Raw genomic sequence first — 13,609 nt, 5'->3', positions numbered from 1 at the left:
TCCATAATGTGTATAAATGATAGATAAGGAGTCAGGACAACGAGGCCTTTTCGTGGAGGGGTGAGAATGAAATTTGGACTTAGACTGTTTTTCGTCTGTGGTACTTTTAATGATCAATTTTGTCAATAGTTCAACACTGGCATTTAGGGCTCGATTTTCGTCGCTGCCTGGAAATTACGAGTATAGGAGCTTGCTCTGTCCCTTAATGGTATTTTGGTCCAGCGTCACCCGCAATCTATTTTGCCAACACAGGTATTTGCGCCTAGAGGTGTGGTCATGGGCGTGTTGGCACGCTTTCCCCTAAATTGCTATTTTGGTCACACACATTTGGGAAGGCGCATTATTGGCTATTTCCCCTACCATAAGCCCTCAATGAATTGAATTGAATTGCATTGAATTGAATGGGGCATTGGGGTGTTGTGCTAATTCGCTTATTTCCATCGCTCAAATATATATTTTTTTATATATATCCTCTCTTCATAATGTAAATAGTATCCCAAGCAGCACACTTTACTACTTATTTCGATGGAAATAAGCGAATTAGCACAAAAACCCAACCCCCATTGAGGGCTTATATTAGGGGAAATTATTAAACCAATCACCGTGCCACATGCCATTGCCTTTAAGAGATCCCTTATCCGTTGCCCGTTATGCCCAGTTCTATGGGCGGTCTATAGCCCATGGCATGGAAGAGTGAAGCTTTGTGCCTTGAAGTTTCACTTGTGCACAGAGCCAAGAACACTCATCTTTCCATTGAGTCACAACTCGCTCAGATCTCGCTAATTTTTAACATTTCAAAGTGCTGTGTGATCTACGGATTTCGAGCTTTCATTTGGTATATAGATCGTGTGTGTAGGCAGTCTCTACGAAGCGGTATCAAGCTAATATGAAATGTCGGGAAATCGGATTAAACCACATTTGCTGCGCTGTGATGAAACTGAAAGAGCAAATGGAATCATGCACAATGGCTGGCACAACAAATCAAATAACTTCTTTGACTAGACAATTATATAAACACAATGGACACAAGAAAGTGACAGGTCACAGCAGGCACTATTATAGGAAAATTACAAAGAGATGCAATAGGAAAATAAGGAGAGATGATCAAGCAGCCTGACTCGGACATCTCCATTGCAGGCGCACGGCGCCACTCTACCAAACTAATTTGGCATATGGCTTACAGGTGCTTTTAAACTCCACTATCGCCTTCCCAAATGTGTGTGACCAAAATAGCAATTTAGGGGAAATCGTGCCAACACGCCCATGACCACACCTCTAGGCGCAAATACCGGTGTCGGCAAAATAGATAGCGGGTGACGAAATACCATTAAGGGACAGAGCAAGCGGGGGCACGGTGACACAGTCGGTAGTGCTGTCGCCTCACAGCTAGAAGGTCCTGGGTTCGATTCCCGCTCGGGACGCTGTGGGCGCTGGCGGCGTGTCCTCTCCTCCGCGTCATCAGTGCCCATACCCGAGGCGGGGTTGGCGAAAGGGCCTTTCTGTGTGGAGTTTGCATGTTCTCCCCGTGTCCCCTAGGGTAGGTATACCCTCACAAAAAAACATGCAGTAATCCTGGTCACTAAACTGCCTCCCCCAGGCCAGCCGGGGCGCCTGATGGAGGGGAAAGGAACTGGTTGGAATAACGTGTTCCTTCCACGCGCTACGTCCAACCAGGGAAACTCCCCCCTGTCAGGTGTAAAGGAGCAACCTGGACACTCATGCATGAAGGAAGCATGAGTTCAAGTCCGTTGCTCTCCCCAGGTTGGCGGAGGGTGTGTAGAGCCCCGGATCACAATAGATGGGGTGAAAAATGGGTTACAAATTATATATATATATAATAATAAAAAGGGACAGGGCAAGCTCCTATACTCGCCGTGCGCCTGCAATGGAGATGTCCGTGGAGTCAGGCTGCTTGATCATCTCTCCTTATTCTCCTATTACATCTCTTTGTAATTTTCCTATAATCAGCAGAAGTGAGTTCCTGCTGTGACCTGTCACTTCCTTGTGTCCATTGTGTTTATATAATTGTCTAGTCAAAGAAGTTATTTGACTTGTTGTGCCAGCCATTGTGCGTGATTCCATTTACTCGTTAAGTTTCATCACAGCGCAGCAAATGTGGTTTAATCCAATTTCCCGACATTTCATTTTCGCTTGATACCGTTTCGTAGAGACTGCCTAAACGCACGATCTATATACCAAACGAAAGCTCGAAATCCGTAGATCACACAGCACTTTGAAATGTTAAAAATGAGCGAGGTCTGAGCGAGTTGTTGGCACGGGGAGGGGGTGGGGGGGGTGGGCAGCACAAGTGAGACTTCAAGGCATAGCAACGCATCACTCTTCCATGCCATGGGCTAGACCATAAGGCTATGAAGCAATATAGAACTGGGCAATGGATAAGGGATCTCTTAAAGGCAATGGCATGTGGCACGGTGATTGGTTTCATTATTGTAACGCCCAAACCACACATAATGTAACGGGTAGCGGAGGTGTTTTAGGGATTTAGACAGGTGACCAAAATAGCCACTTTACCACTTTAGTGCAGGAACGCCCCTTCCCCAATGCTAAATCCCCAAATAGTGTATTTAGAATGCTCGAATGAAAATGGAGCCCTTTAGTCTAGGTAACCCCTTTAGATGGATAATTGGATATGTCAACATATAGACCAAACGTTGAGAATGCATTATAGGACCACAGTAGGACTGTAAGCTATATGGGACAATGTGGTGATAAAATAAGTTGTAGCTTGTTCAATGAGAGTGAAATAAGACACTGGCGCCTGCATGGTCATTATTGAATGTGTGCTTCATTTGAAAATCTTAAAGGACCACTTCACCACTTTTCAAATGTTCATGATAAAATAGCAAAAAAAAAAATCCTACTCAGTCTGTGTCTCATGAAGGGCTGTGGGCAGTTCAGAAACCCTGCCAAGCTAATAGAAACGGCAGGCTTTCTATTCCTAAAAAGTTGCAATGCGAAAATAGTAGCCATTGTTCTCACAATAATAAAAATCTAAATATTTTGGGTTTTTTTTTAAATCTGCCTAACGATGATGTCACTGGTGGACGGGTTTCTGAACTGCCCACAGCTTTCCTATGAGACACAGGCCAAGTAGAAAACAAATTGTGGTATTTTATCATGAACATTAGTGAGGACCAATTATATGAAGATAGGTTGAAAAGTGGTGAAGTGGTCCTTGTACAAAGACCCTTCTCAACCGCCTTCAGGTAGGTCTCTCTGTCCCTCTATCCATCTCTCTCACCCTCCCTCCCTCCCTCCCTCCCTCCCTCCCTCTCCTCTGTCTGTCTGTCTGTCTGTCTGTCTGTCTGTCTGTCTGTCTGTCTGTCTGTCTGTCTGTCTGTCTGTCTGTCTGTCTGTCTGTCTGTCTGTCACCCCCCATCTGTCTGTCTGTCTGTCTGTCTGTCTCCCTCTCTGTCTCTCTCAAGTCTCAACCCTCCCTCTCTCTCTCTCCCTCCCTCCCTCTCTTTCTCTCTCCATCTCTCTCTCCCTCTCCCTCTCCCTCTCTCTCTCTCTCTCTCCCTCCCTCTCCCTCTCCCTCTCCCTCTCTCTCTCTCTCTCTCTCTCTCTCTCTCTCTATATATATATATATCTCCCTCTCCCTCCCTCCCTCTATCCCTCCCTCTCTCTCTCTCTCTCTCTCTCTCTCTCTCTCTCTCTCTCTCTCTCTCTCTCTCCTCCTCTCTCCCCCCCCCCCCCCCCCCCCTCTCTCTCTACGTTCTCTCTCCGCACACATTTCTGTGCGAGTTATTCTGGCTAAGACTCCCAGCTAGTCAGTGTGCTGCAGTGAGTGATGCGCAGAGCTCAGGCGCGCCTGATTCCGCAGAAAATCCTTTTCATGTTGGAATACGAATAGTTGAACGAGGAGAAAATATCCGTTTCTTCCACACACAAAACCATCTTTTAATTTCTAAAGTCCAACTTTTTTTATTTTGGTCAATTTGACCCATTCTTCGTGGATTCGAGACGAGTGTTGCTCGGTGCGCGTGTTTTATTCTATTTGTAAAAGTCGTGAGTATGGGCATCATTTGTGCATCGTTGACTGTAATTCGACTGCCTTGTGCACAATGTGTACAACTACAAATGCATGAACCCTAAATTAATTTCGTCAGTTTGCATGTGCATGATTGCAATGCAATAGCCAGCTCAGAATGATCAGAATCGTATCTGTTATGCCCAAAGTAGAAATGCTATGGATCCCAAATTGAATTCGTCCCAGCCGCTAATAATCAAGGTAGGCTACCACATAGCCTTATAATTATCTCAAAATTATAGGATCGATTGCGCCTATACGTTACTAAAATGATTAAGGAATTAATGTTCTGTCCACAAATGCACACGCACAATAACAAAGTAAAATATTTTAAGATCTAATTAAAGTTCTCCAATAAACCGGACACGTGTTGAGATCACTTTTAAGTTTTCGCCGACAACTAGTTGAGATTCGAGTGCACGACATTCATAACAGCAGTAGCCTCTAAGTCCCCCATCAAGACAAGTAGGCCTACAGACAACTGCAACTTTTACCATTAAAAAAAAAGAACAGCACTCTATCTTACTGCACCACTTCAAACCAAGTTCCAACTCACCTGATCATGTTGGGGCTTCGGAGAAGTCTACGGCAGTCACACGGGGTCGCCTCCGGCCACGAAGCAAGTAAACTCCGGGCATCTCTTATGTTGCTTCTCTTGGTCTGGCCGTGTCCGTCCATAGGCAAAAAGAAGCTGTACATCGGAGCGCTGTTTCCAATGAGCGGCGGCTGGCCGGGCGGTCAGGCGTGCCTGCCCTCCGCGCAGATGGCCCTGGACCTTGTGAACAACAGGAGTGACATTCTGCCAGACTACGAGCTGGAGCTCATACACTACGACAGCATGGTGAGTGTGACTGAGCGACACGGCGCTTAAGGTGGTGTGTGTGTGTGTGTCTGTGTGTGTCTGTGTGTGGCTACATGTGTGCACAATCAATGCGATTTGCTCCGAGACAAATTGCTCTGACAGTTGGGTCTCTTGAAAATGTAACGTGAAGCGATTGTCATATTATTGTTGTTGTTGGTGTAATTTCAGACAGTTTAGGCTACTGTGTAGGTCTTTCTTTTTCCTGAATTTTGGTTTAGCAAGTTAGCTCCATACACCGACTTGACTATAGCCTAAACCACCCACAGAAAACATGTTCCCCATGCATGTTCTTTTGGAGTTATTATTTTCTTCACAGTGCCTGCACATAGCATATATTCTAAAAACAACATAGCCTAGTTATTGTTACTCTATAGTGTTTGTTTGAGGCACTGCCACTGCCTTATCCTGAGTCTCCATTGGAGATCATCTGACCACAACCCCCCCAGCACTGTTCAAAGATTAATTAAGACACATCAGTCCTCTTAATGAAATTACTCTTGCCATAATAATGGAGACTGCCTTGTGTTAAATGAAGAAAACACCTTCTTGCTCATCAATCATTTATCATCGGTATTTTTTTTAAATGTCAGCATTATTCAATCACTGCATGAGCTATACATTCAGCATATAGGCTGTTCTCTCCCACTGGTTTCTGTCCCAGTTTTCAATTCATTATGCCTATACCCCAGGCAAAATGTTTAAGGTTTGTTCTAAGTCTTCTTTTTTGCCATAGTAAGCCTAATTTATTCTTTGTGGTTGTGGTTGTGACCAAATTACAGCTGATTTTCAAGTGAAAAACGTGATGCACGTTTTCACTTTAAAAAGAGGCGGTCATACAGTATAAGGCTTTCTTTAAGCTTTGACATTATTCCATGACGGACTAAAGGGGGAATTTGGGGAAACACAGAAAAAAATGCGGATTTCCTCTTCAATCCGCTCTGTTTCTCCTCCCTTGAGGGTGTTTATCAATCATACTGCAGGACAGATGCTTTGAGAGAGCTCGGGTGCCAAACGGTTAACTGTGCTGCTGCGACTGGTTAGAAATCGCTATGAGCTTTGTTCTGATTGGTGAAAGAGGCCCTGCATTGGAATCCTGTTTAAGAGAATAGGAGAGAGAGAGAGAGAGAGAGAGAGAGAGATAGAGCGAGAGTTGGCATGGCAACACAGTTACTCTTGAGCAAAGCACAGAAACAAACAAGGTTTCAGGGTTGTGTGTGTTAATTTGCAAATGTATGCAGAATATGTGTGCCCAGTGTTTGTTACATTACATTGTCATTCACATTGTATTGCATACTCACACACGTATTGAAGCATGTTGAACATTTCTATTAATTAATTAAGTGTGTGCGTGCGTGCGTGCGTGCGTGCGTGCGTGCGTGCGTGCGTGCATGCGTGCGTGCGTGCTTGGCCTCCAATTTGGAATTTACCAACCAATTTTGGACAGATTTTATGGGCTAGAAAAACTTCACTTGTAGAGCATGACTCATTGAGGCCTCTGACTCAAGACAAATATGCAAATGCAGAATAAAACAAGTTAGAGTGACAGCTGTAAAATCCTTGAATTATGTCAAGAGGAGTTTTTGGTATTTATCCCATTTTTTGTGCAGGCTATAAGTTCTCAGTTTTCCAGATAGAAAATGTTTCACACATGGCTGAAATATTAATTAGAAGCTTGCCCTCTACAAAGCAGAAAAAGCAATTAGAAGAAAGGGATTAATTAGGCCTGCTATTTACTTGCAGTTATTATTAATCCATCCACAGCTTGTTTGGTCAAGGACCAAACCTGCACCTGGCGAGCTCCGCTCTCATCTTCCTGTTTAGTGGTCAGATTAATACAAGATCATAACCGCTGTATTTATCTTGGTATAATTGCGTCTCACGATCAAGGCTGGAAGACAGCAGGTAGCACCATTGTCACACAGCCTGTATTTGTTTTCATGTTTCGCCAGTTTGCTTTTGTTTTCATCTCTCAGACTATAGATCTGAGAGATGCATTCGAATTTCACCTCCATTTGATTTGGATTTTGGCAAACAAGTGCCAAACCAAATTCCAGTGTGTGATTACAGGTTTACAGGTTTTTCAGTTATCAGTTTAAGTGACAGACTTGGTCAATATACTATACAATATTCATGAAGTTCAACACTTCCCAGACTGTCATTTTTTAATGGATGCCGATACCCTGTGGTGGGGAAATGGCTTTGGAAAGGGCTCGTTGGCAGGGTGCAGAGAGAACATTAGGCTATTTACAGCATTCCGAGATCTTTATACACAAACACACATGTGCATGCCCAAGTGCAAACAGGCACACACGCATGCGCGCACACACACACACACACACACACACACACACACACACACACACACACACACACACACACACACACACACACACACACACACACACACACACACACACACACACACACACAGGCACACAGGCACACGCACGCATGCAATCCAGCTCCGTTGCCATGGATATATCAAAGTGGAGACTGCAAACTTTGATCAATTATTGTGTGTGATGGAGTGAGACAGTGTTGGTAGAGAGAAATGGCATGATGGCGGCTTTTCTCACTTGCGTGCTTTAACTGGCAGCTGGGAACACTGTTTTCCATCCAATGTGAGATCCATATTACGTATCCTTGTTTCACACATGGCCACCGGAATACAAGCCTAGAGTAGCACTCCAGGCATAATTATAAGGATGTTAGGATGTAGCTACACCGGCTTTGAGATTTAATACATGCCACCCCCCCGGGCCCTGCATGTCTTATTCTCTGTTCACGCTTCTTTTATATTATTCAATCTGCAGTGTAATTAGAGAGTACGTTAAGAAGAGTCTTCTGTCATTCTCCTGTAGGGAATCATCATTTCTCTTCAAAGGCACACTGCACTGCAGGCAGGGTGTGTGTGGCTGGAGAGCCATCAAAGACATGTTAACATACACTGATATTGGTTTGGGGAATTTCAGCACCAAGGACAGCACCAGCAGTGGCGGTTATATGGGTATTTGGTGTGTGTGTGTGTGTGTGTGTGTGTGTGTGTGTGTGTGTGTGTGTGTGTGTGTGTGTGTGTGTGTGTGTGTGTGTGTGTGTGTGTGTGTGTGTGTGTGTGTGTGTGTGCGAGCGCATGCATGTGCATGTGCATGTGCATGTGCATGTGCATGTGCATGTAGGGACAGTTGGCCGTTAGGTTGGTATAGGTACTATATGGTTATCCCTTCACATGCACTTTTCTCCTTAGTAGGTTGACCAATTGATCTGAAATTACATGGAAGTTGACCATTGGAATTTTCTTTTGGTTGTTTTGTTTTTTATAAAGTTCACAGTCAAGCAGAAACTCTACCTTTTAATTTCACTAATTCTAAAATCTTATTGTCATAATATACTGTATATAATAGGTTTTAGCAACACTGATTGATTGTCTTAGTAATAAGGAATCAGGAGAAGATCACTCTTAAATGTAGGACCGCTATTACTCTTTAAAAAGGTTGCATTGAGGATTACGTGATGAAGTTAGTTCTGCACATTGTTGACGCAGATATGAAGAAAATCAGCAGTGGCTCGAGTGACGCAGTGGTAAAAGTGCCTGTCCAGTGTCCACCACTGTGGAGGTTGTGGGTTCGAATCCACCCTTTGTCGAGCGTCTACTCTATACGAACACAATTGGTCCGTGTTTGCACTGTTTGGGAGTCGGAAGCTAGGCGGGGAGGGTGATATTTGTCTGAATGTATTCCCGGGCTGGGGCCTGTCAGCAGGAAGTGTTGGGCGGGAGGAGAGGAGTAGGATGGAGATTATGTCTACGTCCTCCTTGACATGAAAAAGTTTGAGAAACACTTCTTCAGAGGAGTCACACAGCTACAGTCACCTCAGCCAGGCAATTGTTTTGGTAGGCCATCACCCACTGCCGTGCAATTGTTCATGACATTCAGAATGCTGGTGGGAGGAATTATTTTCTTGGATGGGCATGTAAATGTGTATTTGTGCGAGTATATTTTAGTGCATATTGTCGCTGTCAGAAACCTCATATCTATATTTTAACTATTTGTGGGTTTTCTTTCGGAAATAAATGCCCTACTTGATCATACTGCAGCGTTGTACAAAAGCATCAAAACTGGCATTTCTAAGCTCGAAAAACATGTTTTTGAGCTTGTAGATCGGCTACATTTGAGGTTTTTGAATTTGAATCCTGCAAAGTAACAGTTTTGTACATATGAGGTTTCCACCCGGCAGACACAATATATATTGTCACTGTCAGGCAGAAACCTTGTATATCCAAAACCATGACATGGGAATGGAAAAAATAACTGTTCCAATGGATCTAATGTACTTTTTATTTAGCTCTCATAATGCCAATTTCATTGGTTAAATATTTGAAAAGCCGTAGACAATCAATCAATCAATCAATCAATCAATCAATCAATCAATCAATCAATGGGTCATCCAAGCTAATAGAAACTGCAGGCTTTCTATTCCTGAAAGGTTGCAATGCGATAATGGATTTACAAATTCACCACACGTGTTCCACACCACCACAGGGAGTGCAGTGCCCTAGCCTCGCGTTGCGATACTAATATACCACTTCGCTGGGCTCCGCCTCGGGGCATATGCATATGCAATAGGGGCGGATGAAGTCTGGCTGCGCCAGGCTAGCAGTGCCCGGCCTTGAGTTGGTCGTACCCACGGTTGTCCAGAACCGCCTCTGCCCGGGCTCTGGACAGAGGCCCTATAGATCTCCATATATGGAGCTGGCCTGTTCTGACATCACAATATCTGCATAGACTCCATATTTGGGCATGCCTGACAAAGAACTCCATATATGGGCATACAATGGACACAGACATAACTGGGTGGGGAATTCATTTCCAACTTGCATCGTTCCAAGTAGGCCAGTGTCCAACAGGCACCGCTCTAGTGAACATTAATGAGGACCAATTATATTAAAATAGGTTGAAAAGTGGTGAAGTGGTCCTTTAACCACTTTCAACCTTGTGTCCCTATTTTGAGCACTTATAGGTGAAATTACTTTTTCACCTATAATATACATTTTCTTCTTAAAAAAGGAGCTATTGTAGCAGATGTACAAGCTCACAACGAGTTGAATACAAGCTCACTTGCTCTCTCTCTCTCTCTCTCTCTCTCTCTCTCTCTCTCTCTCTCTCTCTCTCTCTCTCTCTGTAATGGGCTTGGGACCATTTATTATGCTTATGGATATCGTGTTGTACTTCTATAAAGGACAGTGAGAGCAAGTTATATGTAATGCATTGTGGTTAACTTTTGTTTCTTTCCTCCTTTTTACACATATACACCTGTGAGGTGACAAATTAAGATGATTTTGATTCCTTTCCTCCTTTACCACTCTCTCCTCCCTTCTCCTTCCCCCCACATCCATCTTCTATCATCTGTCTCATTTTCATCTTTCCTCTCTTCCATCGCCCATGTCCTCTGTTTCCAACAAACACCCATACTGTACTTTCCCATCATCCTCTCTTCATCCTTTCCTCCAACTCTCCCTCCACTTTAGTGTGACCCCGGTGAATCCACCAAGCTGCTTTATGACCTTCTCTACACGGAGCCCATAAAGATTGTCTTGATGCCTGGCTGCAGTGGTGTCTCCACCATAGTGGCTGAGGCTGCCCGTATGTGGAACCTCATAGTGGTGAGTATGTTTTCTGTGGTTTCATCCAGAGAAACCAATGTTGGTTTCATACCCAGAGAAACTAATATTGGTTTCATACCCAGAGAAACTAATATTGGTTTCATCCAGAGAAACCAATGTTGAATTGGTGATTTTGTCTTTGCGGGGACGCTATGTTAATGACATCAAGCACACGTCGCACCTACACTACAGGAGTTAGTCACATAATCATAATGGGCTTATTCAGGCTTATTCCTATGTTAATTCACACTGGTGTGACACTCTGCAGTGTTTTGTAAAAATGTGTTGGTGTGAACCTAAGGTTGTTTTTGATCGATGCATGTGCGTGCGCTTGTGTTCCTGAAATATCTTAGGGGGGGCGCCATGGTACTGCGTGCAATGACCAATGCAACACCGAGAGAAACCTAGAGGGAGTTGGGTTGGGTCCGCTTTTACTGGTAGCCAATGTTTACCTCACTTCCCTGCTCCATAGCGCAAATGGAGTAAACATGTTTCTTAGCCACTTAGTAATCAAGTCAGGATCTACAAAGGTGAAATCGGCATGCTTATGCGCTTTACAAAGTGACCAAGGGCACAAAGGCAAAGCAAGGCAAGTTTATTTTGTATAGCACATTTCAACCCTGAAAAGGCAATTCAATGTGGGCTCCACAAAATAAACAGTTCATGTAACTTCAAGTCTGTTTGAGTAAAACTGTCTCTATTTTGTATGCCTGCTCTTTCTTCCCTGCACTCTGTAGCCGATGTACTTCATATTTAGCCCTTTGTTCTCTTATACAACTTTCATTAAGTGGTTAGGCAGTGAGTGCAAACAACCCCTTCTTTTCCACTGCCAGTATTGTTTTTTGCCATGTTATGTTGTTCAACAGTACAATCTGAATGTTTGGCTTCTCTCTCTCTCTCTCTCTCTCTCTCTCTCTCTCTCTCTCTCTCCCCCTACTTCCATCCTTTCCCCTTGCCCGGGGCCCTCTGCTCTATTTCCTTCCCTCTTTCTTTCCTCCCTCTGTGTCTTTATTCCGCTCTTTTTTTCTTCTCTATCATTACTGTCTGCGCCTTTTTCCCTCTTGGTCGTTCGTCTCCTTGCTCCCCCGCCTCAACTCTCCCTCGTACAATGTTGCACTCTTTACTACATGCCACCACTTGCTGCGTAGTAACTGCCACAAGCAATTACTTCCATTGCCGTTCTCTGTCTGTGTAGCAGACAGTGAGTATCTCTGCCTGTAGCCCAAAGGCTTAGGGGGAGGGGTGGGGGGGATTCCCTGCTTTGGCGAAGTAGTAAATGTTTGGCTTCCCATGCAGGAGACCTGGGTTCAATGTTAGCCTGCAGGCATTGCCAGCTAGTTCTCTCCACGATATCGTGGCGAGAACGTGTGAACGAGTGAACCCATGTGATCAGTCTGTCAATGCCAGGCTAGGTGAATGTGACAGAAATAGATGTGCCTAAAATCCATAAGCCTAATTTCTCCCATGGCCAACAAGGATTCCTCTTAGGCTTAGATGATTGGTTTCCCATATGCGAAAAATGTCCTCTGTTGGCATGGTGTTAATTTGATACCCCATTGCTCTCCTTTGGTGACACTAAGCCAGGGACTGCCACTGATCTGCCACTACAAGGGCTGATATTGTGGTGGGAGTCAAAAGATTTCCTTTTGTCTGTCTTTTTGAAAGCAGCAATAGGGGATTTGGCTTGTCTCTTTGGGAGCGCAGCTGCATTATCATTTCTGCTCCTGCTGTTTAGCTATTTTTCAATTTTGCCACCTTGGTGCGAACACCCACAAAGCTGGGTTGGAAATGCAGAGGTAAAGGCAGTGACGTATCACGGCCACAAAGCACAGGCGTAAACGGCACTTCCGCATACTTGTCACGGACTCACGCTCTATGACTTGGCCAACCGAACCGCACACAAAGCTGTGTGTGCACAAAGTGTGCTCTTCTCAATTGTATATATTTTGTGTGCATGTGTTGCATTATGTGAATTTGTTTGACTGCTCTGTGTATATTACTTTATTCCTGTGTTTCTCCCTGTGTGTGTGTAACAGTTACCTTTGTGATACATAATTTCACATACTTGTGTAATTTAATCAATCTACACAAGTATGTCAAATAGCGGATTTACAAGCTCAATGCGATGCATTTGCTTTTTTCCCCCAAATGTTCACTTATTTTTCCCAAAATATTTACCTATTTTAACTGAATGTTAACCTATATTGACATTCCCAGTTTTGGGACACTAGTGTCATGTGTTTAATGTACGCTGGCAGTGGAAGCTGCAGCTATTTCCCCCTAGTACACATCAATGCTTTCTGCCCCTTTCGCTTTCGTGTCAAGCTAGAGCTCAGCTGTCACTATTTGTGTTGTTTCCAGTCTATCGTATCAACACCTTCTTTACCTGTGTGTACGCACAGGGATCTGTTAGTGCTGGGAGCACAAACAGATAGATGTCTACATGACATGTGACATCTATCACAAAGTCCATTCCAATGTCCTCAGTGCTCAAAACTATATGCATTGTTGGTTGTTTGCGATTTACAGACAGGCTCTGGTATGTGTGTGTGTGTGTGTGTGTGTGTGTGTGTGTGTGTGTGTGTGTGTGTGTGTGTGTGTGTGCGTGCGTGCGTGCGTGCGTGCGTGCGTGCGTGCGTGCGTGCGTGCGTGCGTGCGTGCGTGCGTGCGTGCGTGCGTGCGTGCGTGCGTGCGTGCGTGCGTGCGTGCGTGCGTGCGTGCGTGCGTGCGTGCGTGCGTGCGTGCGTGCGTGCGTGCGTGCGTGCGTGCGTGCGTGCGTGCGTGCGTGCGTGCGTGCGTGCGTGCGTGCGTGCGTGCGTGCGTGCGTGCGTGCGTGCGTGCGTGCGTGCGTGCGTTGGAATATCACCCTTTATTGTCACATTTTTTAAAGGAAAGGAAAATCTGTTTAGGACCTTCCCTTCAAACACTATTATGCTTCTTGCCAACATAAAATCACTCCCCCCCTTTAAGCGATACACATTGCTTAAATAATTAGAGGACATACAGTATCCCTAGCTCTGGTCCATAGCTCTAAAGC

The 13,609-nt window shown here is 44.6% G+C and overlaps 1 protein-coding gene across 2 annotated transcripts in view; it reads left to right on the top strand.

Annotated features, from left to right (window-relative positions):
* gabbr1a (gamma-aminobutyric acid (GABA) B receptor, 1a) overlaps nt 1–13,609 on the top strand; it is a gene marked incomplete at its 5' end in the record, with an annotated part of 66,480 nt that overhangs the window by 15,728 nt on the left and 37,143 nt on the right. For both annotated transcript variants that reach the window (XM_079504078.1, XM_079504079.1), the window contains 2 exons: nt 4,732–4,892; nt 10,438–10,572. In XM_079504078.1, coding sequence (XP_079360204.1) covers nt 4,732–4,892; nt 10,438–10,572 — 296 coding nt within the window. The remainder of the gene's footprint in view (nt 1–4,731; nt 4,893–10,437; nt 10,573–13,609) is intronic.

Source organism: Electrona antarctica (assembly GCF_951216825.1).
Source record: "Electrona antarctica genome assembly, chromosome: 6".
Taxonomy (NCBI): Eukaryota; Metazoa; Chordata; class Actinopteri; order Myctophiformes; family Myctophidae; genus Electrona; species Electrona antarctica.
This window is presented reverse-complemented; position numbering and strand designations above follow the sequence as displayed.